We start from the raw sequence: 23692 nt of genomic DNA on the forward strand, positions 1-23692 counted from the left end.
AGAAATAATAATAAAGACTTTTAAAAAAATAATTCAAAAAATGATAAAGTTTTGAAAAAGGAAATTACAGTATCAGATCCCAGGCTTCTCTGAAACACATTCCCCTTAATAGACCAGTAAGTTGAGGGTAAGAATAAAATTAAAATTGAGAAATACTATAAAAGATACATCTTAAAAAGCAGATCTTAGAGTCCCAGCCCACATAAAATGTGTTCTAAAAACAGAGAATAAAGATATAAATTATAATAAAGAACAGCAGGGGAAAAATATTTTGATAAAAAAATACTTAAGATAGCAAATTAAGAATGCTGACTATATTCCTGCCATAGCAACATATTTCTTGATATGAGGCAAAGGAAATAAAAGCAAAAATAAGCTATTGGGACTTCATCAAAATAAGTTACTGCACAGCAAAGGAAACAATCAACAAAACTAAAAGAAAACCTACTAAATGGGAGAAGCATTTGCAAATGATATATCCAATAAACTATTAGTATCTGAAATACTTATAGAACTTATACAACTCAACACTGAAAAAATAATCCAGTTAAAAATCAGCAAAAGACATGAACAAACATTTCTCCAAAGAAGACATCCAGATGGCCAACAGACAGGAAAAGATGCTGAATGTCGCTCATCATCAGGGAGATGCAAGTCAACACCACAATGAGATAGCACCTCACACCTGTCAGAATGGCTAAACTCAAGAACACGAAAAACAACTGGTGTTGGCAAGGATGGGGAGAAAAAGGAACATTCTTGCACTGTTGGTCAGAATGCAAACTGGGTGCAGTCACTATGGAAAACAGTATAGAGGTTCCATAAAACCTTAAGCATAATACTACCATATTATCCAGTAATCCCACTACTGGGAATTTACCCTAGGAATATGAGAACACTAATTTGAAAAGATATACGCACCACTGTGTTTATAGGAGCAGCAATTACAATAGTCAAGATACGGAAGCAGCCCAAGTGCCCATGAATAGATGAATGGATAAAGAAGTTAAGATATATATATCCATAAACACATAAATATGTATATATAAACACATACAATGAAATACTATTCATCCATAAAAAAGAATGAGACCTTGCCATTTGCAATAACATGGATGGGTCTAGTGTATACAATGCAAGTGAAATAGTCAGAGAAAGACAAATATCATGTCATTTCACTCATATGTGGAATTTAAGAAACAAAACAAAGGAAAAAGAGACAAATAAACAAAAAAATATATATAAACACAGAGAACAAAGTGATGGTTACTAGAGGGGAGAGAAATGGGAGGATGTATGAAATAAGGGGGAAAAAAGTGTTTACCATATTCCAAATAAAATATAGGAAAACTGCAATTTGATGGAATTTTTTCTATATTTCATGAGATCTAGGAAAAATATTAAAAGCATTAAAGATACAAACTACTTAACATATTATTCACAAAAAAATAAAAGGTTGGATAAAAGTTCTTCAAGTATAAAAATCAGTTGATTCTTCAGAGCATTCAGGAAAAAAAAGTAGCTCCTCATGAATTCTATAGGGAAGACAACTAAAGGACATGTTATATAAGAGAGAGTCCACAAAATTCTTCCCCTACTCCTCCTCCACTTTAAAATGAAACTACTCAAACCACAAAAGAACACATCACCCAAACATTAATCAAAGTTAAGAACTCAAAAATGCAGAAGTTGGGACTGGAAAAACCTGATGTTGAGCTCTGAAACCAGATATACCTAAGCAATTAATTTTCCCTTGGCCACAGAATGAAATGACAAAAAATTTTGAAAGAGATTTGTTTGTAGCTTTTGTAATCCTTAAGTACTGAAGTGTGTGAGAAAGGAGTAGGGACCTTTCTCAGTTTTCATAAAGAAGTGTAAAATTAAAATGTTACACTTTTGTGGGGTGGAGGAATTCAGGAAGATTCTCAAAGGAGACTGTAAACTAAATGATGGATCTCAACAGATAGAAATATACAATGTGTTTTTGGAAGAGAACACTTAGTGGCATAAATATAGATCTGGACAAATAGTAAACGCTGAATCACTAAAGGAAATATTTCGAGAATATGGAAAAAAGCTAACATCTTAAAGTTACCGTAAAAAATTTGTGCGTACACTGTGAATCCCAAAACGTGTGTGTGCACGCACGTGCGTGTTTAGAAGAATGAGAGTGAAGAATTAAATGTTTTTTTAACTTCATTTGGAAGACTAAATGGCAGATTAGCCCAGAAAATTATGAAAAAGAAGCAAGAATAGGAGGGTGTGGCTTATTACATATTAAAATTTATTTGGAAACATTTTTCTTGACCCATATATACAGTAGACATAAATATTTTTAGTATTCTCAAACCCCATCCTGAGAAAATAATTAGCTGCCCCTTGATACCTAATATAATGATTTGTACATATTGCTGGGTAAATTCCTGCACAAAAATGTAAGATGATTTTCATTTTATCCTATGAACTAAATTCATTCATTGTAAGAGTTTCTGAGTAAAATATTAATATAAATGAATGACCTGCTTTTTTTGTACTTTTGTTTAGCAGATAATATATTTTGTACCAATTCTTGAAGACTGTCAAAATAATCTTCTATTCTTTGCTTCTTTTATTTTTCTTTTTTTTTTTATTTTTTAGTGGTTTAAGGAGTAGAATTTAGTGATTCGTCACTTACATATTACACCCAGTGCTCATCCCAACAAGTGCCCTTCATAACGCCCATCCCCCATTTAGCTGGCTCCTCTATCAGTCCTCAGTTTGTTTGTTCTCTGTATCTAAGATTCTTTTATGGCTTGCCTCCCTCTCTATTTTTGTCTTATTTTTCCTTCCCTTCTCCAGGTTTATCTGTTTTGTTTCTTAAATTCCACATGTGAGTTAGACCATACATTTGTCTTTCTCTGACTGACTTACTCCCTTAAGATAATACATTCCCACTCCATCCACATTGTTGCAAATGGCAAGATTTCATTCTTTTCAATGTTTATAGCAGCACTATCAACAATAGCCAAATTATGGAAAGAGCCCAAATGTCCATGACTGATGAATGGATTAAGAAGATGTATATATACACAACAAACTATTACTCAGCGATCAAAAAGAATGCTACTTTTCATTTTTATTTCAACTTAACTCTAACTGAATAATGACTAGACTTACAAAAATATTTAATAAACTAGTTCATGATTATAAATATTTCTATCATATGATTCTTTTCAAAGCAAACTAATCCTTCAAATCTATTTTGGGGGGCAACTGGGTGGCTCAATTGGTTGAGAATCTGACTCTTGATTTCTGCTCAGGTCATGATCCCAGGGACACAGAATAGACGCCCACATCAGGCTCCATGCTGAGCACGGAGCCTGCCTGGGATTTTCTCTCTCTCTCTCTCTCTCTCTCTCTCTCTCTCTCTCTCTCTCCTTCTCCCTCTCTCTCTTTCCCCCCCATCCTTCTCTGCCCCCAAACTAAGTAAATAAATAAATAAATAACATAATTTTGTGTAATTTTTCCTAATTGATCATTTTTATGCCTCTACAAATCATTGTTATGTAATAGTTTAATCGTGGTTATTTAAAAGTATGAACACAAACTATTGGGTAATCCTCCCTCCAGAAGATGGAGACAAATTCCTTCCACTTGAATGTGGGGTGGATTTAATGACTCACTCTTAGAGATTAGAATGTGACAGAATTGATAAAGTGGAGTTAGGTCATAAAAACAGCATAGAATCCTTGCTCTCTCTCAAATCTCTTGCTCGGGGAAGAAGCCCACTGTCACATGAGAAGGACACTCCAAGAGTCCTATTGAGAGCTCCATGTAGCAAGGAATTTAGACCTCCTGACAGCAAACCAGCAAAAAGGGAGGAATTCTTTTCACAGTTAGCTGAGTGAGATATTTTGGAAGTGAATCCTCCAGTCCCAGTCAATCCCAGGTAAGTCTAAAATAACTGCGCCTCATACTGGAGTTTTAAAAAAAATTTTTTTAACATTTATTTTTGTGAGACAGACAGAGACAGCATGAGCAGGGGAGGGTCAGAGAGAGGGTGACACACAGAATCAGAAGTAGGCTCCAGGCTCTGAGCTGTCAGCACAGAGCCTGATGCAGGGCTTGAATCCACAAACTGTGAGATCATGACCTGAGCTGAAGTCAGATGCTCAACTGACTGAGCCACCCAGGTGCCCCTCTGGAGTTTTGACAGCAACATCAAGAGAAACTCTGAGCTAGACCCCCCAGTGGATGCCTGAAAATGCAGATAACGCCAAACCCCATATATGCTATTTTCTTCCTATACATAAATAGCTATGTAAAGTTTAATTTATAAATTAGGCACAGCAATATATAATAATAAAATAGAACAATTATAATGATACACTATAACAAAAGTTTTGTGAATATAGTCTCTCTCTCTCTCTCACACACACACACACACACACACACACACACACACACACACAAAATACCTCACTTCCTTTTGGGAGGATATGAGATGATAAATGCCTAAATGATGAGATAAAGTGATATAAATGACGTAGGCGTTGTGACGTAGCATTAGGCAACTATTGGTCTTCTGAGTATCCTTGTGAAGGAGGATCATCTGCTTCAGGCCTGCAGTTTACTGTGGGAAAATGAAAAGTGCAGGAAACTGAAACCTGGGAAAGAGAAACCACAGATTAGAGGGCACTACACTGCTTGCAGTGGGCCACTAAGTAGAGGAGACTTCCACCTTTGCCCCATATAGGACTCAGGTTGGTCCTTCTAAAATATCATTAAGGTCACCTTATTATGCTCTTAAAAGATCTAAATTCTTGTCCATTTCCAACAAAGTCCTGCCAAATCTGTCCGCTACCCTCTTCTCAGCTCTCAGTGAGCCCTTGCACATTGACTACCTACCTAGCTTGTGATCAGGACTTTATACTTAATTTACCTTGAAAACCTTTCTTCCAGATATTCACACATGGTTCGTTCTTTCACTTCATTTACATCTGTTTAAAGATCACTTCCTCAAAGAGAATTTCCTTGAGCAAACAATGTAAAAAATGCTGCCTCAACACTTGCTCGATTTTATTAAATACAGAATACATGTTATTATTTGACATTGCATTATGTTTGTTTCATTATTTGACATGATATATTTATTTAAAAAAATTTTTTTACATTTATTTATTTTTGAGAGACAGAGTTTTAACAGAGGAGGGTCAGTGAGAGAAAGACACAGATTCTGAAGCAGGCTCCGGGTTCTAAGCTAGTGGTTTGCACAGAGCCCAATGCCGGGCTCGAACCCACGAACCGTGAGATTATGACCTGAGCCAAAGTCGGACGTTCAACCGACTTGAGCCACACAGGCGCTCCTATTTATTATTTATCTCCTAACTAGAACATGAGTTCTAATGATGCAAGGACTTTGGCTTATTTATCATTCTAACTTCATTGCTTAGAACAGTAACTATACACAGGATGGGTGCTCAGTAAATATATTTTGCTTAAAGGATCATATGGATGAATCATTTTAACTAATAAGTAATGGATAATAATTGTTTGATGTTTAGTAACCTGTTTTATCCATTTTTTCCTGTTGTGAGCAATTATGTCATGAATCTGTGCATAAGTAAATATATACACCCTATATTTGTTTCCTAAGAGTTAGGAGTCAAAAGAGATGATTATTTTTATGTTTTTTTTAATACATATTGCCAAACAGCCCTCCAAAAGAAAGTTGTTACATTTTATGTCACTCCAGAATGAATGACAGCTACTTTTTCTCACATTGCATGACAAGGTACATTTTCCTTTTTAAATATTGTCATTTAAATAGGGGGGAAATAGTTATTAAATTTTCCTCTCTTCAATTCCTAAAGGGCAGACTTTTTTTCATATGACTATTATCCATTTGTATTTTTTTATGACTTGCCTTTCATGGTCTTTGCTTATATTTCTACTGAATTACACTTACTCTTGCTAAGTGCTCTTATTTACAATAAAGTGACTCATAATCATGTTAAGATGTAATTTTGTCCAGTTTGTGATTTTTCTTTTAATTTTTATTACTGTTTCTCCTTTATTTGCACATAGAAATATTACATTTTTGTGGTCAAATTGATTAGTCATTCCCTACATGGTTTTTTACTTTGTTATCACTTTTAGAAAGTTTACCAATTTATTGTTTGAAAAATAATCACCTATTGCTTCTCCCAATATTCAACTTTTAAAAAATTTTTGTTAAATGTTTTATTTATTTTTGAGACAGGGAGACAAAGCATAAGAGGGGGAGGGACAGACAGAGAGGGAGACACAGAATCCAAAGCAGGCTCCAAGGCCTGAGCACTCAGCATAGAGCCTGATGCGGGGCTCAAACCCACGAACGTGAGATCATGACCTGAGCTGAAGTAGAAGACTTAACTGACTGAGCCACCCAGGCGCCTCTCAACCTTTTTAAAAATCAAGAAAAAAAAATGATACATTGCAGCTAGAATTTACGTGGGGTGGGGGTGGAGGGTGAAGAAGGGGTGCGGAGGTGATTTGAGGCCGGGCCATTATTGTGCCTTCCCCTCAACTGGCTAGCTACCTAGCTGTCCTTTTACTCACTCATCTTTTCCTCATTGATATGGATGTGAAATCGTGACATTATTGTTTTTTACAGTAAAAGTACCCTCCCCTCCCAACACGCGCACGCGCGCGCACACACACATACATAGAGGCCTTTTTGCCTCCTTCCAAGAAACAAGTTTTAGACCTGAGCCAATTCCATCTTTAATCCAGTCATTTCTAAGGAACAATCTTTTTTATTGCCATGCTCAGCAATTAATTTGATATAAGTTGCCCAGTAATTTGTACTACTCGAGTAATACTGGATACATTTATACACTTGCCTAAGCCACGTATCAACCCAATTTAAGAACATCAATCCCCTCAAGATGAAGTTATCACTTTAAAGAAAGGGTCTCGTCTAGAAGATTAAAAATAGAACGTCACGATTCTCTTCTGAAAGCACTCGGAATCCTGGGCGTCCAGTGGGAAGATCGGACACCGGAAGAACCCATGGAAGCCTTAATCTGATCTAGAAAGAGTGATTTTGCCCGAAAAGCCCATGGAGCTGATGCAAACAGGTAGTAGAGGCCTCTGTTCAGAAGTCCTCGTAATTGTTCAACTAGGGTCTCAATTTTGAATAATATCACTGGGCTTTATTTAAATACACGGAGTGATTTAGGTGTACCAAAAAAAAAAAAAAAAGATATAAAACGATTTAAAGTTGTTTTGTAGCCTTAGAAAAGAAAAGTGCTTGAATCGTAAATCCCGAAAGCAGTTTACATTCTTGTGGGGAGCGGAGGGGAAGAGGGTTTTCTCCACCCACCGTCTTTTCTAATGCTTGGTCTAGCAGTCAATAGTACCTTTACTTTCACGGGGTAGAACCAGCTGTCTCAACAGATTTTAGCTAAAACGGCAAGTGCGCTAGGCGAAGCTAGAGACAGCGGGACCAACACCCCACAACTCTAACCTCCAAGAGCTGTCTTGCAGCGGGTGAGGCACTAGACCAATAAGGAAAAGAAAAGACCTAGATCTGAGGCCATGGGGTGCAGCAGGGCATTTCTGGCTGGAATCTCAGGGAGTCAGCTCCAACGACGCGGTGGTCCTTCGATAAAACAAACGTCTTTATTCGACTTCCGCTCATCCAGGCCGTCCTCCCACTCCAATTCCTTTAAGGCATCTCTGTACGTGTACCAATAACCCACAGTCATCGCCCCACCGCCCCCAAACAGCGACAGTTTCAAGTCTTGGCGCCAGGTTGCGGCCACGTCTCCCTAGCAACCGTTCCTCTCCAGACCACCGGAAAAGGCTAAGATCACGTGTTCCCCAAACTTCCGGGTTTGCAAAGTGACTTCCGGTTGTCAGATTTCCCCCGACGCGGCGCCGGCGACGAAGAAGCCGTGTGGCCGGACGTCGTGGTGGCCCTAGTGGTGGTGGGCTCCCAAGGGGCTCGCCTCATCCTGCCCCGTCTGCAATGCACCCGCGGCGCCCTGACGGATTCGATGGCTTGGGCTATCGAGGCGGTGCCCGAGATGAGCAGGGCTTTGGCGGCGCTTTCCCTGCAAGGTCCTTCGGCTCCGGGTCGGACCTGAGCCATTGGGTGACCACTCCCCCAGACATCCCCGGTAGCCGCAACCTGCACTGGGGTGAGAAGAGCCCGCCCTACGGCGTGCCCGCCCCCTCCACCCCGCTCGAGGGCCCCGCGGAAGAACCGTTTCCCGGCGGCGGCAGCGGCGGCAGCGGCGGCGTGCAGGGACAGAGCAGCGGTGAGGAGCAAGGCAGGGGTGGGTGGAGTGGCGGAGCCGCGGCTCGCGGCCTGCCAAGCGCGGAAGCGGCGCAGAGGGTCCCGCCTTCAGTGTCACTGAGCCTGTCGCGCGCCACACCCTCTGCCCTCCTTTCGTCCTCTGCCCCCTGCAGCGGGCCTGCTCCCTCTCCTTTCCAGAATCCTTTCCTTCGGGATCACCTCCAGAAAAGACACCTGCCTTAGCTCTGGTCTGCGTAGTAAGAGTTTTGAAGGGTTTGGGTGTATTCCATCCCGGGGCCTAAATCAAGAAGGAAGGAAATTATTTACTGTTCACTGGGAATTAGGTGAGCAGTAACCTAATTCACTGACAGCTTTATTTCTTTGAATTAATTGTAGCTTTGCTGGAAAGTTTTTCAGCATTGACAGACTTGGATTCAAACCTGGCTCTATTTCAGTGTTAAATAAAATGAGGTGTTAAGTAATACCTAGTACAGTACGGAGCACATAGGAGGCTAAAAAGGATTCCTTTCCTTCCCTTCTTTTTTAATCATTGGAATTATGTCTGTTTTCTAGACTGTTAAACTACTGCTATGTTTTCCCACCTGCTATTTTCCTATTTCTCACCTAAAAACTCCCCTAAAGAGTAAAAAACACTGCGAGCATTTCAAGACTTTGGAACCAAAACCTGATTATTCTCTGCAGGATGTCAGAAGACCAGTGTTATAATTGCAGTACTGTGACTTAAATATTCTCATCTTTTTTTTCATTCATAAAATGGATATAATAACTGTCTCTTCCCAATTTGAAATCATTAGAATAATAGGCTAGATCATTAAATGGTAAGAGTATTCTAGATATGTTTATTCTTTCTTTGACTTTAATTTGGAAGTACAACGGTATTTATGTGATTTGGGTTAACTGGGAGGAATAGACTTTAAATATCATGTAGGAGCAAACGAGGATGTGGAAGAGGATCCATGACTTACATAGTGTCATACAGTTTGCTTTTTCACCCTGTCTGATTTTCTTTCTGTAGGCCCTAAAAGGAGTACTGGAAAGTTATAAATTAAATAATTCAAAATGCACATATGTTTGCTACACAGTCACCTTCTTAGGCAGTAAAGCTGAAGTTTTATATTTTTTCATAATTTATGGTTTGATGGTTACAATGAGAAGGAACTCTTAATAAGACCAGGGAGGGTGTTTTGCTGTAGTTAAGAGGCTGGCAGTAATTCTGCAACAATAGAAGACAGAGAGACTTACACAGTTAACAAAAAATAAACCTTTCTACCACTTTCCAGGAAGTGTTAGAAATATCAGTTGCATTTTCTGTTAATATAGGGAATGGTCTGTACACACAAAAAGGGAAACGCTGAAAGGAGAAAGTATCTCAATTGGCAAAAGAAACTTCCATCTGGCTTGTACATTTTTCAAGGCAAGAGCGAACCCCCCAGGGACCTGTTTACATGGCCTTTTTCTAAATAACATACGAGGGAGGGTATTGCTTCATTTGAAAGAGCAGAGAGGAGAAAGAAAAGAGGACGAGACAGAAAAACTATCTTTTGTGAATATTGTATTATAGTAGAAATTTAATATCAGTCCACTGAGGTTGTGATATTTCACCACATACGTAGCCAGTAGCCTGTTACAGAGACCTAATTAAGAAGCTGTTCTCAAAGTATTTGAAACTCCGGGAGAGAGAAGAGAGCCTTATTTACCCCTTTTGATTACCCTAAGTACTCATAATTTAATACTTTTGAGGTGTTTCACTTGCGACTATTGGTTCAACAGAGATGCTTTCTACCAATAACAGTAAATGACTAATTTTGCAAGATGGGAGGTAAAGTTGTTTGCCGGTATAGTCTCAGTCAGAACCTTCTTTAGAAAAAAAAAATTTTAATTGTTTGTAGTTAGAAGTTGAAAACTGGTAGTCCTTAGAGTCTGCCTGCAGACGTGTTTGATTTGGCCCACCCCGTGTTTTAGTGCTTTTAAAAATAGTTGCCAACATTTTAAAATTGGGGGTGCCTGAGTGGCTCAGTCATTAAGCATCCGACTTCGCCTCAGGTCATGATCTTGCAGTTCGTAGGTTCGAGCCCTGCCTTGGGCTCTGTGCTGGCAGCTCAGAGCCTGGAGCCTGCTTTGGATTCTGTGTCTCCCTCTCTCTCTGTCCGTCTTCCACCTATGCTCTGGCTCTGTCTCAAAAGTATTAAAAAACAAATACTTTAAAATTGGAAGATACTATGTAAAAACGAGAATACCTTTCTAGAAAAATAACAGTTTAGAAACGTTGGGCCCACAGTCCCACGTGTCAACAATGAATTGGAGCCGAAGAGTGGTTCTCCCTTGTTACTTCCCACAGCTTCCCTGACCCATACCAGAACTTGAGTTTGGGATGTGGAATTTAAATAAATATTGTGTTAATAAAAGAAAAGGGTTTTTTTACAGTAAACCTAAATATTGGTTATGAGTAATGTTATTTCTTCTTTTTTAGAGCAGTTGAATAGATTTGCTGGATTTGGTATTGGCCTTGCAAGGTAATGTTTTACCTAAAAATTATTAATTTTTTATTTCAAGTGTGTTCTGTAATGTAACTTATGATATTAAATGATTAGTATTGTTTCCTTTAGATTCTTTGGAGTAGTAGATTAAATGCTAAATAATATTTTGAAGAAAAATTATTATTTAAAATCTACGACTTGACTTGAGTAAGAATAGAAAATAGTCATTCAATTTTGTAATCACAAAATACTTTTGTAAGTTATACTGTAACGACTTTCATGTATCTATCCAAAAAATCTGATCTAGTCTAATCTCTTCCTCCAGGACAAAGTAATTTTGCACTGAAACTTTCCTAAACATTCTAAATATAAAATATTTAGCAACACAGAGTCTAGGTTTTGCTTATAATCAGCATTTAATGAACACCATTATTTTTTTTTAATGATCATTCTGTGAAAGAAAAGCCTCCAATCTTGACTATGTGATCTTTAGTGAATTTTATTTCAAATACATCAGAATTGCACAGTTATATTGCATACCAGAATAACTCATTATTTTAACATTTTAATCAAGAAAAAAATGATCCTATTTGCATAGTTAAACCTGAGAGCATTAATGTAAATAGGAAAAAAACTGTATTAAAGTTTTCTCTCTGCTAGAGTTAATTTTTCTTTAGCCTCACTATTTATACTTAAAGCTGTTGCTCATTTGTTGTATTATTTATATATATGTATGTGTGTGTGCCTGCTTGTGGGTCTGTCATTGTTAGTGTGTGAGCCCACGTTGTAATTATTTTGTGGGGATGCTTTCAAAGAAATATTTAATATCCAAAATAGTAATCAATTAAGTCATTAAAATCCCTATAACTTAAATGTAGTGCACCTCAAAACAAATTTATAGAATGGGGTTAATAAAGAATAGATAACTCTTCTGATAGAAACTTTGTTCCTAGGACATTTTCTAAAAAAAAAAATGGAAAGGAACATTTAGGTTGTCTAAGAAAGGAATTTCCCGAATCAGGCATACAGAGATGTAGTTTCATCTTTAGACTATACATATTAATATTCTGTTATTTCCTTCACTTATCAGTTTGCATATCTGGCTTTAATTCTTTTCATATTGAATTTTGTTATTGGTAGAATGATTTGCAAGCATGTCTAGACTTTTTTTAGTTATTATTATTTTTTACTTTTAGAATGGGAAACATAATGTGTGATTTTTCAAGCAAGAATGACTTCAGATACATGTTGTAAATTAAGTTTTGGATATATATATATATACATATATAAATTATTCTTTCATAGTCTCTTTACAGAAAATGTACTGGCCCACCCTTGCATTGTTCTACGCCGCCAATGTCAGGTAAGTATGCTTTTCTTTGACCTTCTAAACAATAATACCGACTCTGATTTAAATTACGGAGCTCAGATAAATGGCTGAGACTATGTAACCGTTATTCCATGTGAAATGTACCAGAATCTACCATATACCAGTCTCAGACATTTTGGTCTTGAAAACCCTTAAGTCATAAAAGTTATTGAGGTCTCCAAAGAACTTTTGTTTATATGGATAATATCTATCAATCAATATTTACCATTTTAGAAATCAAAACTGGTAAAATTTTAATACATATTTCTTCACTTCATTAAAAAATAATAATCCATTAGATATTAATATAAATAACAATTTTATGAAGAAATAGACTTTACTGTTTTATAAATAATGTTCCTATCTGACATAATAGAAGACAACCAAATTTTCATATCTGCCTCTCTAGTCAAATCTGTTGCAGTACATTGGTTTTGAAAGAAGAAAGTCTAACCTTATACACATATATGTCTGAAAATGCAGTGTTTTCTATCTTTTTCAGATAATTGGCAGATTTTCTTGTTTGTTAGTACACCAAAATTTAATAAGTAGTAATATATTAAAGGTTATTTGCAATGAGAAATCTGAAACCATATTAAGTTACCTTTTTGTACTCGCTAACATTAAAATCTGTTGACCTATACTGCATGTTGAATGGATTTTTTTATCCATTTATGGTTCTGTAACATCATGTGTTGATTATTTGAAAAATACTAATTTACTGAGTTCCGTAGATCTTCTAAATGTTAAGATATCTGATTATACTATATTTTTTTAAAAAGTCATCTTCGAGTCACTACCAATCCCACAAGAAGAGTGTTCCAGGATTGCTAAGTTCTTGATGGTAGCTGAAGGTTTTCCAGAATTCTAATTTTTGCTTGTAAAGTCAGATTTATGATTGGCAAAACATGATGTCAGGTTTTTTTTAAATCAGCAGGCCCACTTTGTGCATTTTTAAAAACATGTCTTTTCTCGGGGCACCTGGGTGGCTCAGTCAGTTAAGCATTTGACTCTCAGTTTCAGCTCAGGGCATGATCTCGCAGTTTCATGAGTTTGAGCCCCACATCAGGCTGTGGGCTGACAGTGCGGGGCTGCTTGGGATTCTCTCTCTCTCTCTCTCTCCTCTCTCGCTCTCTCTCGCTCTCTCTCTCTCTTTCTCTATCTCTCTCTGCCCCTCCCCTACTCACACTGTCTCTGTCTCTTTCAAAATAAATAAACTAAAAAATTAATAAAATAAAAACATGTCTCTCTCAAGTGTTAATAACTATAGCCTCTCAGTTTTTCCAGAAGAAATATTGTTGCATGAAAGAAGTGGCTAGTTCAGCTTGCAACTCCATCAGACAAGTGCTTTCCCTCACAACAGCCATAAGCCATCTTACTTCATGATGCAACATGCAGAGTATTAATTAGAAAGTTGTATATTCAAGAATCTCGATTTTATAAAATTAATATATTTTACTGTTTCACCACAGACATTCTTTAGTGAAAGTGGTCATTTTCCTCCTTCTGAGGGAGTGGGATGAAGACTACAAAACATAGGAAAATACAGTTTGCTGCCATCTGCCTTGATTCATGCTAAGGAGTTCGCGATTTTACCCACCATTGTTTTGTACTATTAGTGAAAATATCAACACAATAAAAAAAATGATGCCTTAGTGTCATTAAGAAAATGATTTTGAACTTGTACATCCCCTGAAAAGTGGGATAAGTGGACAACACTGTGGTAAAAGCTCCTGTAACCTAACTTAATCTTCTGTGAAAATTGAGTTAGAAAGATAAAAGTAATTAGGGGTGCCTGGGTGGCTCAGTCGGTTGAGCCTCCGACTTCGGCTCAGGTCAGATCTCACATTTGTAGGTTCGAGCCCCGCGTCAGGCTCTGTGCTGATGGCTAGCTCAGAGCCTGGAGCCTGCTTCCAGTTCTGTGTCTCCTTCTCTCTCTGCCCCTCCCCCTCTCATGCTCTGTCTCTCCTGTATCAAAAATTAATAAAACATTAAAAAAAATAAAAAAAAAAGAAAGATAAAAGTAATTACAAATTAAACTCTTCATCCTTAGAACCAAAAAAAATAGTCACTAACAGCATGGACAGTGTGTATCCCCTAAAACTGGATTTCAGATATATGTTTTACAAAGTATTTACAAAGTACAACAAAGTATTACGTTGTGATCCAATGTATACATCTGTATGAGTAACTTAAATGTTTTATGAAATAGTACCATTAGAATGTGTGATGTGTTCTAAAACTCTCTTTTTTGTTATTTCACTTAATAAATATTGGTTCTGGCCCCCTTACTGATTTCCTAATTGACCAATTGTTTAAAGCTTATAGTGTGAAAAATCCTTGCTCTTAGGAGACATGAATCTCCCATTTCCCGAGTTCTTCATGGTTTCTGTGTGTTTAAAGGAATGAATGTTTTGCCACACGGAATGTAATTCTAGTGTTTATGGAGCATAAATATCAAACAGCATGGGTTTCTTTATCATATATCTACATTATTGTGTATACTGTGTGTTGGTTTTCTGGGTTGTATATATACATAACTATATATACTGTACTTCTAATAAGTTATTTCGTGTACTTTTAAGAGTAGTAATTTTGTTTATGTGTAATTACTGATTACTTTAGAATTGAACTTTTCTTTAGACTGTGACTCCATTATGTATCTTTCATGGCTTGGTTATTCCTTGACAAAACAATAACAAAAAATAATTACTAAATATCTCTATAGGTTAATTATCATGCTCGGCATTACCATCTCACTCCATTTACAGTCATCAATATTATGTACAGCTTCAACAAAACTCAGGTAAGAATTAGTCTATAGGTTCTATTAAAGTTATTTATAATGTAAGTACCATTTGGTCTTTGTCATAAAGCAAGAATAATTTCTTTTAATTTAGTTAATAAAAATATTTTAACTCTTGTACTAAAACTTAATGTAACATGGTAATGGCATCTTTTCATGTCACTGAACAATCAATGAAATCACATCTTTGCCAAAATTAATTAAATATTAGGGATATTTAGTCAATATTAGAGATCAGGTCATTGGAGTGTTCATATTCACCCAAAAGTAGGCCACTCAACAAATGTTAAAATGATAGGAGTTAATGTACTTATAGTACTTTACTTATAGTTCTTTACTAATCTGTCATAGATTAAAGCCTTGTTGGCATATATCAATAAATATTCAATCTCAAGTTTTAATAAGAATTTTTCTGTGTTTCTTATTTAGGTACTAACAGAAATAACAATAAATTTTGTTCATTTTAGGGACCAAGAGCCCTTTGGAAAGGAATGGGCAGCACGTTTATTGTCCAGGGAGTCACTCTTGGAGCAGAGGGAATAATCAGTGAATTCACACCTTTACCAAGGTACCTTTTTGGCATCCTTTCAATATTAGTTTCATATTAAATTTTGACAAACTATCATAGTTTCTAAAAATACCTTGACTTTGAAAACTTGCCTAAGTAGCTAAGAAAAGAAACAGACTAAAATTAGTTGTGTCTTACTGAGTATGTGATAAAGAAAATGCTTCCTGGCCTAGTATCTATTGAGATGGGTCTTTCAGCTCCTGCTGCTGTTTCAGCAACTGTCTACTGAGGAACAAACATGAGGGCTGTTGAAGTAGGCCGCTTGGGTAAGCAAATTATGGTACATCACGATTAGTGCTGTGATTAAACAAACCCCTTCCAGTGCCCAAGGGACACTTTGTGTGAAGTTATTGGCCATAATTTCAAAAAAAGGGATTGAAATCTGAGCTATATCTTAAATTATAAGTAAGAAATGATTTGGCAGAGAAGGGAGAGCATTCGAAGTAGAGGTGGCAGCAAACTCAGTTTAATGGTAGTCAGAAGGTAAATGTCTTGTGCTTAGAATAGTGGGCATTTATGGAGTGGAATAACAGGAAGAGAAGTGGAGATGCTAGGTTGAAGTGTTGTGCCTTTGTAAGGAACTGTGGCTTTATTCTCTATGGAGTTGGGAATCCAAGGTGTTTGTTTTAGTTTATGGGTTCTTTGATCAAGGATTTACACAAGTGACAGTGTTAGAGAAAGGGAGGGAGGGGTGACTGGTGTAGCCAGACACTTGCAAGGAACGGTTACAGTCATCTAGGCCAGACTGAGAGGTCTGAAGTGTGGACTAGAACAGAAAGGGATAAGCTGGATAGACAGGTTTTTAAAAATATATTATTTATTTATTTATTTTGAGAGAGAGACAGCATGAGTGGGGAAGGAGCAGAGAGAGAGGGAGCGAGGGAGCGAGAGAGAGAGAGAATTCCAAGCAGGTTCCTCACTGTCAGCACAGAGTGCAATGTGGGGCTTGAACTCTTGGAACTGTAAGACCATGACCGGAGCCTAGACCGAGAGTCATATGCTTAACCAACTAAGCCACCCAGGCGCCCCTGGAATATTTTTTTTGATAAATCCCATCATTAATTCATTTATTTATTTAGCTCATATTTCCTGACTACTTCCTATGTGCTAAGTCCTGTGCTGGAAATCAGATATACAGTGAAGAGAAGAAACAACAGGTGCCTGAGACCACGGAGATTAGAATCTAGAGTATAAGGGACATATGTTAAGTAAAAGAATCCCATTAATGAATAAAAAACTACAATTTGAGATTTGCTCCCTGAAGGAAAACAAAAGGATCTGTGAAAGTGTAAAGGGTGAGGAACAGTGTCCCCAATAAAATAACACTTAAGCTGACATCTGAATGGTGATTAGGAGGCTCAGGCCCGTTTGGGTGAAGACTGTCACAAAGGGAACATGGAGAATTTGGGTGACTGAGAGAAGGCTCATGGCTGAAGCTCAGAGAGCAGTGCAACAATGCTAAAGAGGGAGATGAGACCCAGGTATATGACCTTATAGGCTACCTTAAGGATATTGAAGTTTTAGGCCAATGACATGCCCTAAAATCATGAAGAGAGATCAATGACATGATCAGATTTGTTTTTAAAGAATGATTGCAAATGGAGATGGAAAGATTGTAGGAGGAAGCAAAGTAGATAAAAGGATACACATTCACATGCTGTATATAAGATTAATGTAGGTGACAAGTGTAGGACCATAGGGTGGCATCTTTTGAGATGGATCTAAGTGGATACTTTTGCAGTATATTTGGATAAAACTGATGGAACTTGGTGATAGACTAGGGATGGTCGGTGGTAGAGGAGGAGCTGTCCTCCATGACTCCTAGGATTTGGGCTTGTGTAACTAGACGTTGAATAAAGCCATTCTCTGAAGTACAGTGTATTTCTTTTCTTGTTAATTCTAACTTTTGGGGGGCATAGTTGACCTTTCTCGGGGGGAAACTAAGTCATAGCAGACAAGGCAGCAAAGCAGTAACCCAAAACGATTCACAGAATTGATTCACATGAAGGAAATGAGCTTGGGGATCTCCTAGACTCTCCTTAGCTGCACAGTGATCACTAGATAGAACAGGTGAGACAGTATGGATTCACCAATATTTAGATTTTTATACTCACTTTTATCACATCTGAGAGAAAAAGAGCAAATCTATACTGTCCATTAAGTCACCAAGCTTAAAGTTTGCAGTATTCTTTTAAAAGATGTATATAACTCAGGGTTATCATACGTGATCTCTTTCTTTACCTAGTGCTCAGATTGCTCCCTTATCCTTTCACAGACATTCTCCGAGATGGAATGCGTGAGACTATGTGTTACTCTACCCAGAAGTACTCTTTACTTTCATGTGGGAGTTCTCATATTAATGTAAGGACCACGTGTAACCAAGACTACCTGTGTAGTTCGGTCTTTGACCAAACCCATTTGGTTGACCTCCATTTGACTCATCATTTGTAGTTGTACCAATATAAATACCTAGCAGTTTCTGCTTACGTTGTCTGTTTCTTATAACCACTCCTCTGAATTCACTAACTTTGAACATATTCTATTTCAAACACAATGAAATCTTTTACCAATTGGGAGATTTCCTTTTTGATTAACAGTTTCTAAGTGGGGAACACAGAAGAGTCTAAGAGGAGGAAAGAAAGATCATAAGCTTGATATTGGACAAGTTCATTTTTAGATGCTTTACCATATCTAGGTAGAGTTAATAGTAGACAGATGATATACGTGATTGACATAGAGAAATGTAAACTGAAGATAATGGCATTGGAAGGTTTTGAAGCCAATATCTTGGATGACATTGCCTTAGGAAGGAGTGTAATATACAAAGTAAGAAGAGGGCTTGCTCCTTTAGGAACTCTAGAATAGGTGGCTGAGCTAAGAAAATGCTCTGGTAAAGGAGTCAAAAGTAGAGACTAGAAGGGAGGAGAAAAATCCAGAAGACTGTGGGATGGTGGAATACAGAGACAGAGAGGGCTTCAAGAAGAAGGGAAGAACCTGGGGCCTGATGGCATCGAATATACAACATCCAGTGCTCATCACAAGTGCTGCCCTCCTTAATACCCATCCCCCTGCCCACTTCCCCTCCAGCAACCCTCAGACTTAAAAATGTCCGTTGGATTTAGTAACATGGAGGTTAATGGGGACCTTGACAAGAGCTATTTTTGTAGAATAATGGGGTAGAAGCCAATTTGGAGTGGGTTCAGCAGTGAATGGGGAGTTTAGGATGTGGAAATAGCAAGTTTAGAAAGTTGGCTGTACAGAGAAAAGATGAAGAGAAGTAGCTGGAAGATGGGTGTGGTTGAGGGAAGATTTTTTTTAGGAGGTCAGCTACCTAAACAGATGAAAATGAGAGATGCTGGTAAGTAACGGCTATTTAAAAATAGAGTTACTTAAAATTCTGTTGCTTTGGTGTATTGATTATACATGGGAGCATGTATATCAATCTGTCAAATGGAGAGCTATTTTAAGAAAAGGCAAGTCATTTCCTTTAAGTTTGTTGCTTTTTTTCAAGGGGAGGTTTTGCTTGTGAAAATAGTGGGTTAAATATATTTACCCATCGTCTGGTATTTGATAAAAAAATAGAAAGAAGTGTAATCACAAATAGATTTTATACTATTGTCTTTCCTGAAGCATTTAAATGTGCTAATTTAGATTTCTAGAGCTGTGGCAATAAGTTTTACCCACAGATATATACTTGATTCTAAATTTCATTTCCCCATTTTTAATAATCTTACTGATGATAAGAATCAGCAAGTAATTAGTATTGTATACTAATACTAACAAGTAATTAGTATTGTATTCAAAGGCCAAGTAGCCTAGGCCTTATAAAAATACAGATCACAGACCCATCTGTCTATAATGTTAGTGATGGTTTCATCCTTAAAATCAGTGTTATAATCTCTTGTGATACTTACTGAGGCCATGATCAGAGTAATGGCAGTGCCCAGATGATTTACAAACCATGTAGCATATATTGATTTACAATCATAAAGTTACTGTCAAAAAGATGTGGGGGGAGCCTAATCATTTTTATATTTTTCATCTAAATCATTGGTGGTCATTTCAGCTATATTTCTCTGTGGTTTTTCAGGCCTACTATAATAGTTTTAATAGTAATTTAATCAGAATGTGACCCAGAAGCCTTTCTAAGGTCTTCTAATCAGAGGTGGTTGGTCTGTTGTCTAAGTTTTTCTGCAGATCTTTCATTTCCTTAAAAAGTCCACATACCACCTATGTTATAATTGGATTGAATTTGTTTTTAGAGGACTTATTAGTGATTATTTTCTATACCTTTTAAATATAAAATATATTTATTTCCTACCTCCTTATGTTCACTCCTTTCACACAGCACATGGATCCCTGGCCTCCTGGCGTGGCCGTGGTGCAGGGGGTGCCTGTTCCCTCAGGGGCGCTCGCGGCAGTTCTCCGTTCACACTCTGCCTCCACACTGCCCTTGTCCCGCTGTCCCGTCTGCCCCCTGTCCTGCCCCTCTCTCTGCCTTCTCATTTTATTCTGCCTCCCCACTGACTTGCCCTTTTTCCATACTCTTTTCTCCTTTTTGACTTTTCTCTTGAAACAACTTTCTCCTTTTTTGTTTTTGTAGCTCACCTCTCTCTCTTTTTTTTTTTTTTCCTTTTCTGGTTTCCACGGATAACCTAAATAGCAGGAAACACACAGTCCTCAATCTTACTTCCAGACCTGGCGTTTTGCCCGTCCCCTGATCACGTCCCTGTGGGTCTTCTTACCTTCATTTGTTTCATAAGTAAAACGAATCCGACCGTCCCTGTTCTGCAGACATCACAAGATGCATTCTTGGATCAAATGAGATGAGAGGCGGTGTAGGCAGAGTGTGCAGACTTCAAATCCTAGAGACCAGGGTTTAGAACCCAGTTCCACCACTAACTAGTTGTATGGCTTTGGGTGAGTTATGAATCCACTCGGAGCCTACTTCCTCATCTATGAAATGGGGATAACAGGGTCATTGTGAGGGCTGGGAATAATTCATGCAAGGCACTTTGCCAGTGCTTGGCATACAGTAGGTCACAATTAATGTCATCAGAATAACAAAAGACCCTTGGGAAATTCAGTGCTACGCAATGTCTGGTTGTGTCATTCTGCATTATAGTTACTTAATTTTATTTTCTTTTTAAATCCTCATTCTTAGTTATTCTTGAAAGCTTTATCTTCCTTTAGTCTATTCGTTGTCTCCTCCCCTCCCCAACAAGTCTTTCTTCCTCAGCCTGTCATTTTTATATCTCCTCGAGTTCTCAGGTTCTGTTTAATAATCAGTTACAGCTCCTCCTCCTCCGTCAGCCCCTTCCTGCAGCACATAGAACAGCTGGGATTTTTCTTTAACCACCATAACTGAAGTGTGTCCCAGAAAGGAAAATGGCTACATTAGAATATATTTCTCCTATAGATTTTTTAAATTAAAATTGATTACCTTGTTGAAAATCAGGCTAATTCAAGGTTTTAAATAACATGACTTTTGTTTTATTGAAATTTATTTTTTAGAGAAATTTCTCATAAATGGAATCCTAAACAAATAGGAGAACACCTTCTACTAAAATCGTAAGTATCAGAACTGGCACTAATATTGAAAATTTCCATTTTTATAGTGTTAGGAATGAAAAAAAAATCTTAGTATGGTGAAGAAAATTAGAGCAATAAGATATTTGTGGGACTAGAACTTCAAAAGGCAAGTAATAGGAACAAATGAAGAATAAAATCCTGAAATACATCTATTATCCTTAAAATAAATATAATTTGAAAGGCTGAAATCACAACCTAATTTTTCTCTGTATTCTTCAGAAATTAGCAAAGGTCTTCAGTTTGTTTAACCCAAATTGCCAGAAAAATTATTGTTTTATTATTAAGCAGAGACAAAAACTTATCTGTAAAGTGATGAGCAAATTCAAACCTTACCATTATTAGAATGTAGTCCTAAAGTCACCTAGTGATTTTACAACACTGACCATTTTTGTAGATTAGAATTTTACTCTTCACTTTTTAATTTTTTTTGAAGATTGTGAATTGGAAAGCCCCCAGCTTGCTGGCTCCCTCTGTGGGACATTCCAGCACATTATTACTTAGGATGTTCCTTTCACCTTGAAAACTACTACTTGCCAGGACCTGGCCCCATAGGGTTAGGTAAGTCCCACCTTGGTCTTATTTTAAATAACTATATTTTGCAGGCTTGCAAAGTTGTAATATTACTATGTCTAAATACGAGTGATAGGAAACAACTTTGCAAAGCTGTACAATATTTTTTTTAATAATAAAAGGGGACTTTACTCACCATTGAAGACTGGCGTTAGCTCTGCTGGGTGGGAAATCTGGGAATGGATAATGGTAATATTTAGGATAATAGCAGAACAGCTTCCTTGTTCAAATGTCACTGAAAACGCAAACAATGACATGGATCCCTCATCTTAACGTCTAAGTATCAGATTTATAGGCTACATTGGCTATGTGCAGGTTGACAGTGAATCATAACCAAGCCTACGTTTTACTGGTGTAAAATAAAATCTGTTTTCTTTGCAGCCTTTCCCTACATAAAATTTAATACTTAAATTTTCATTGCCGACTGTTGAATGAGGTGTCTTATGTTACAGGTCTCTGAAATATCTACAGATATTAATAGTGAAGTAGATACTAATAGGCTTATACATATTAATAGTTGAAAACTTTAAATATATTCAGGCCTGAATATAAATTAATGTTGACAGAGGTGATATTAAAAATGTAGTGTAAGCATGTTGTTTCAGTGTACTGATACATTTGTTTTAATTTCTACAGCCTCACTTACATGGTGGCAATGCCTTTTTACTCAGCAAGTCTAATTGAAACAGTACAGGTGAGCTACTACTCATCATTGTCATTTTTTAGTTAAAAAATTTTTTAGAATATTCTGTATATTATTTATATCAGACTCCGATTGTATACCAGAAGAATTTAAGACAGTAGCCTTTTAAAATTTTTACCTCACAGATAGTACACATATCTCTGAGATTATATTCTAGGCACACTGTTGGTGTGGGTCTTTCCTTTGCAAACTTACTTCACACTTCTAGTTTTAATTATTTTTATCCTCTCAGTAGGCAGCTGTACTCTTCATTCAACTATCTCAAAACCCGGGCTATGACTTTGAGTACAAAGAATCTATAGGGGTTGTTTTGTTTTGTTTTTTCAACTTTTTAATACACTTATGTACAACTCAAATGCTTATGGGTTGTCACCGGACAACCTGAGCTAATTACCTGAGCATAAACATGCTGGAGAATCATCCTAACAGTGAGCAAGTAGTCCCATTTATAGTCTACTCGCAGCATTCTCTTTAAATATGCCTTTTAAGGAACATTTGATGCCATGACATGTTAAGTACTACAGAGCTAAAGCAGTCTCCTGTCAGCGTTTTACCATTTATAACCACATGGGGGCGCTTCAAGCACATTGTATTAATCTACTTCTTCTTTTATTTTTATTTATTTATTTTTTAATTTAAATTCAACTTAGTTAACATACAGTGTAGTCTTGGCTTTGGGAGTAGAGCCAATGATTCATCTCTTACATATGACACCCAACAAGTGCCCTCCTCAATGCCCATCACCCATTTAACTCATCCCCCAACCCACCTTCACTCTAAAAACCCGCAGTTTCTTCTCTATATTTAGGAGTCTCTTATGGTTTGCCTCCCTCTATGTCTTTATCTTATTTTCTTCCCTTCCCCATGTTCATCTGTTTTGTTTCTTAAATTCCACATATGAGTGAAATCATACATTTATCTTTCTCTGACTGGCTTATTTCCTTTAGCATAATATACTCTAGTTACATCCACATTGCACATGGCAAGATTTCATCCTTTTTGGGTTTTTTTTTAATTTTTTAAATTTATTTTTGAGAAACAGCATGAGCAAGGGAGGGTCAGAGAGAGAGGGAGACACAGAATTCGAAGCAAACCCTACACTCTGAGCTAGCTGTCAGCACAGAGCCCGACACATGGCTCAAACTCACAAACTGTGAGATCATGACCTGAGCTGAAGCCAGACACTTAACCGACTGAGCCACCAGGCACCCAAGGTTTCATTCTTTTTGATCGCCAAGTAGTATTCCATTGCATATATATACACCAATATCTTCTTTATCTATTCATCAGTTGATGGGTATTTGGGCTCTTGTTGATAGTGCT

The 23692-nt window shown here is 37.2% G+C and overlaps 2 protein-coding genes across 2 annotated transcripts in view; one reads left to right on the top strand and one right to left on the bottom strand.

Moving 5' to 3' along the window:
- The window catches only part of TMEM232 (transmembrane protein 232), a 208954-nt gene extending 200635 nt beyond the window's left edge, over positions 1–8319 (bottom strand). The window contains exons 1-2 of the mRNA XM_029942687.1: positions 7490–8319; positions 4458–4646 (exon numbers count right to left, since the gene is read on the bottom strand). The gene's annotated coding sequence lies outside the window, so the exon portion shown is untranslated. The remainder of the gene's footprint in view (positions 1–4457; positions 4647–7489) is intronic.
- Positions 7867–23692, top strand: part of SLC25A46 (solute carrier family 25 member 46) — a 28654-nt gene continuing 12828 nt past the window's right edge. Inside the window, exons 1-7 of the mRNA XM_029942686.1 lie at positions 7867–8285; positions 10755–10797; positions 12067–12124; positions 14859–14936; positions 15404–15504; positions 21019–21075; positions 22303–22360. Of these exons, the coding sequence (XP_029798546.1) occupies positions 7994–8285; positions 10755–10797; positions 12067–12124; positions 14859–14936; positions 15404–15504; positions 21019–21075; positions 22303–22360 (687 nt within the window). The 5' untranslated portion in view covers positions 7867–7993. The remainder of the gene's footprint in view (positions 8286–10754; positions 10798–12066; positions 12125–14858; positions 14937–15403; positions 15505–21018; positions 21076–22302; positions 22361–23692) is intronic.

This window comes from Suricata suricatta, chromosome 6, assembly GCF_006229205.1.
Source record: "Suricata suricatta isolate VVHF042 chromosome 6, meerkat_22Aug2017_6uvM2_HiC, whole genome shotgun sequence".
In the NCBI taxonomy this organism is placed as follows: domain Eukaryota; kingdom Metazoa; phylum Chordata; class Mammalia; order Carnivora; family Herpestidae; genus Suricata; species Suricata suricatta.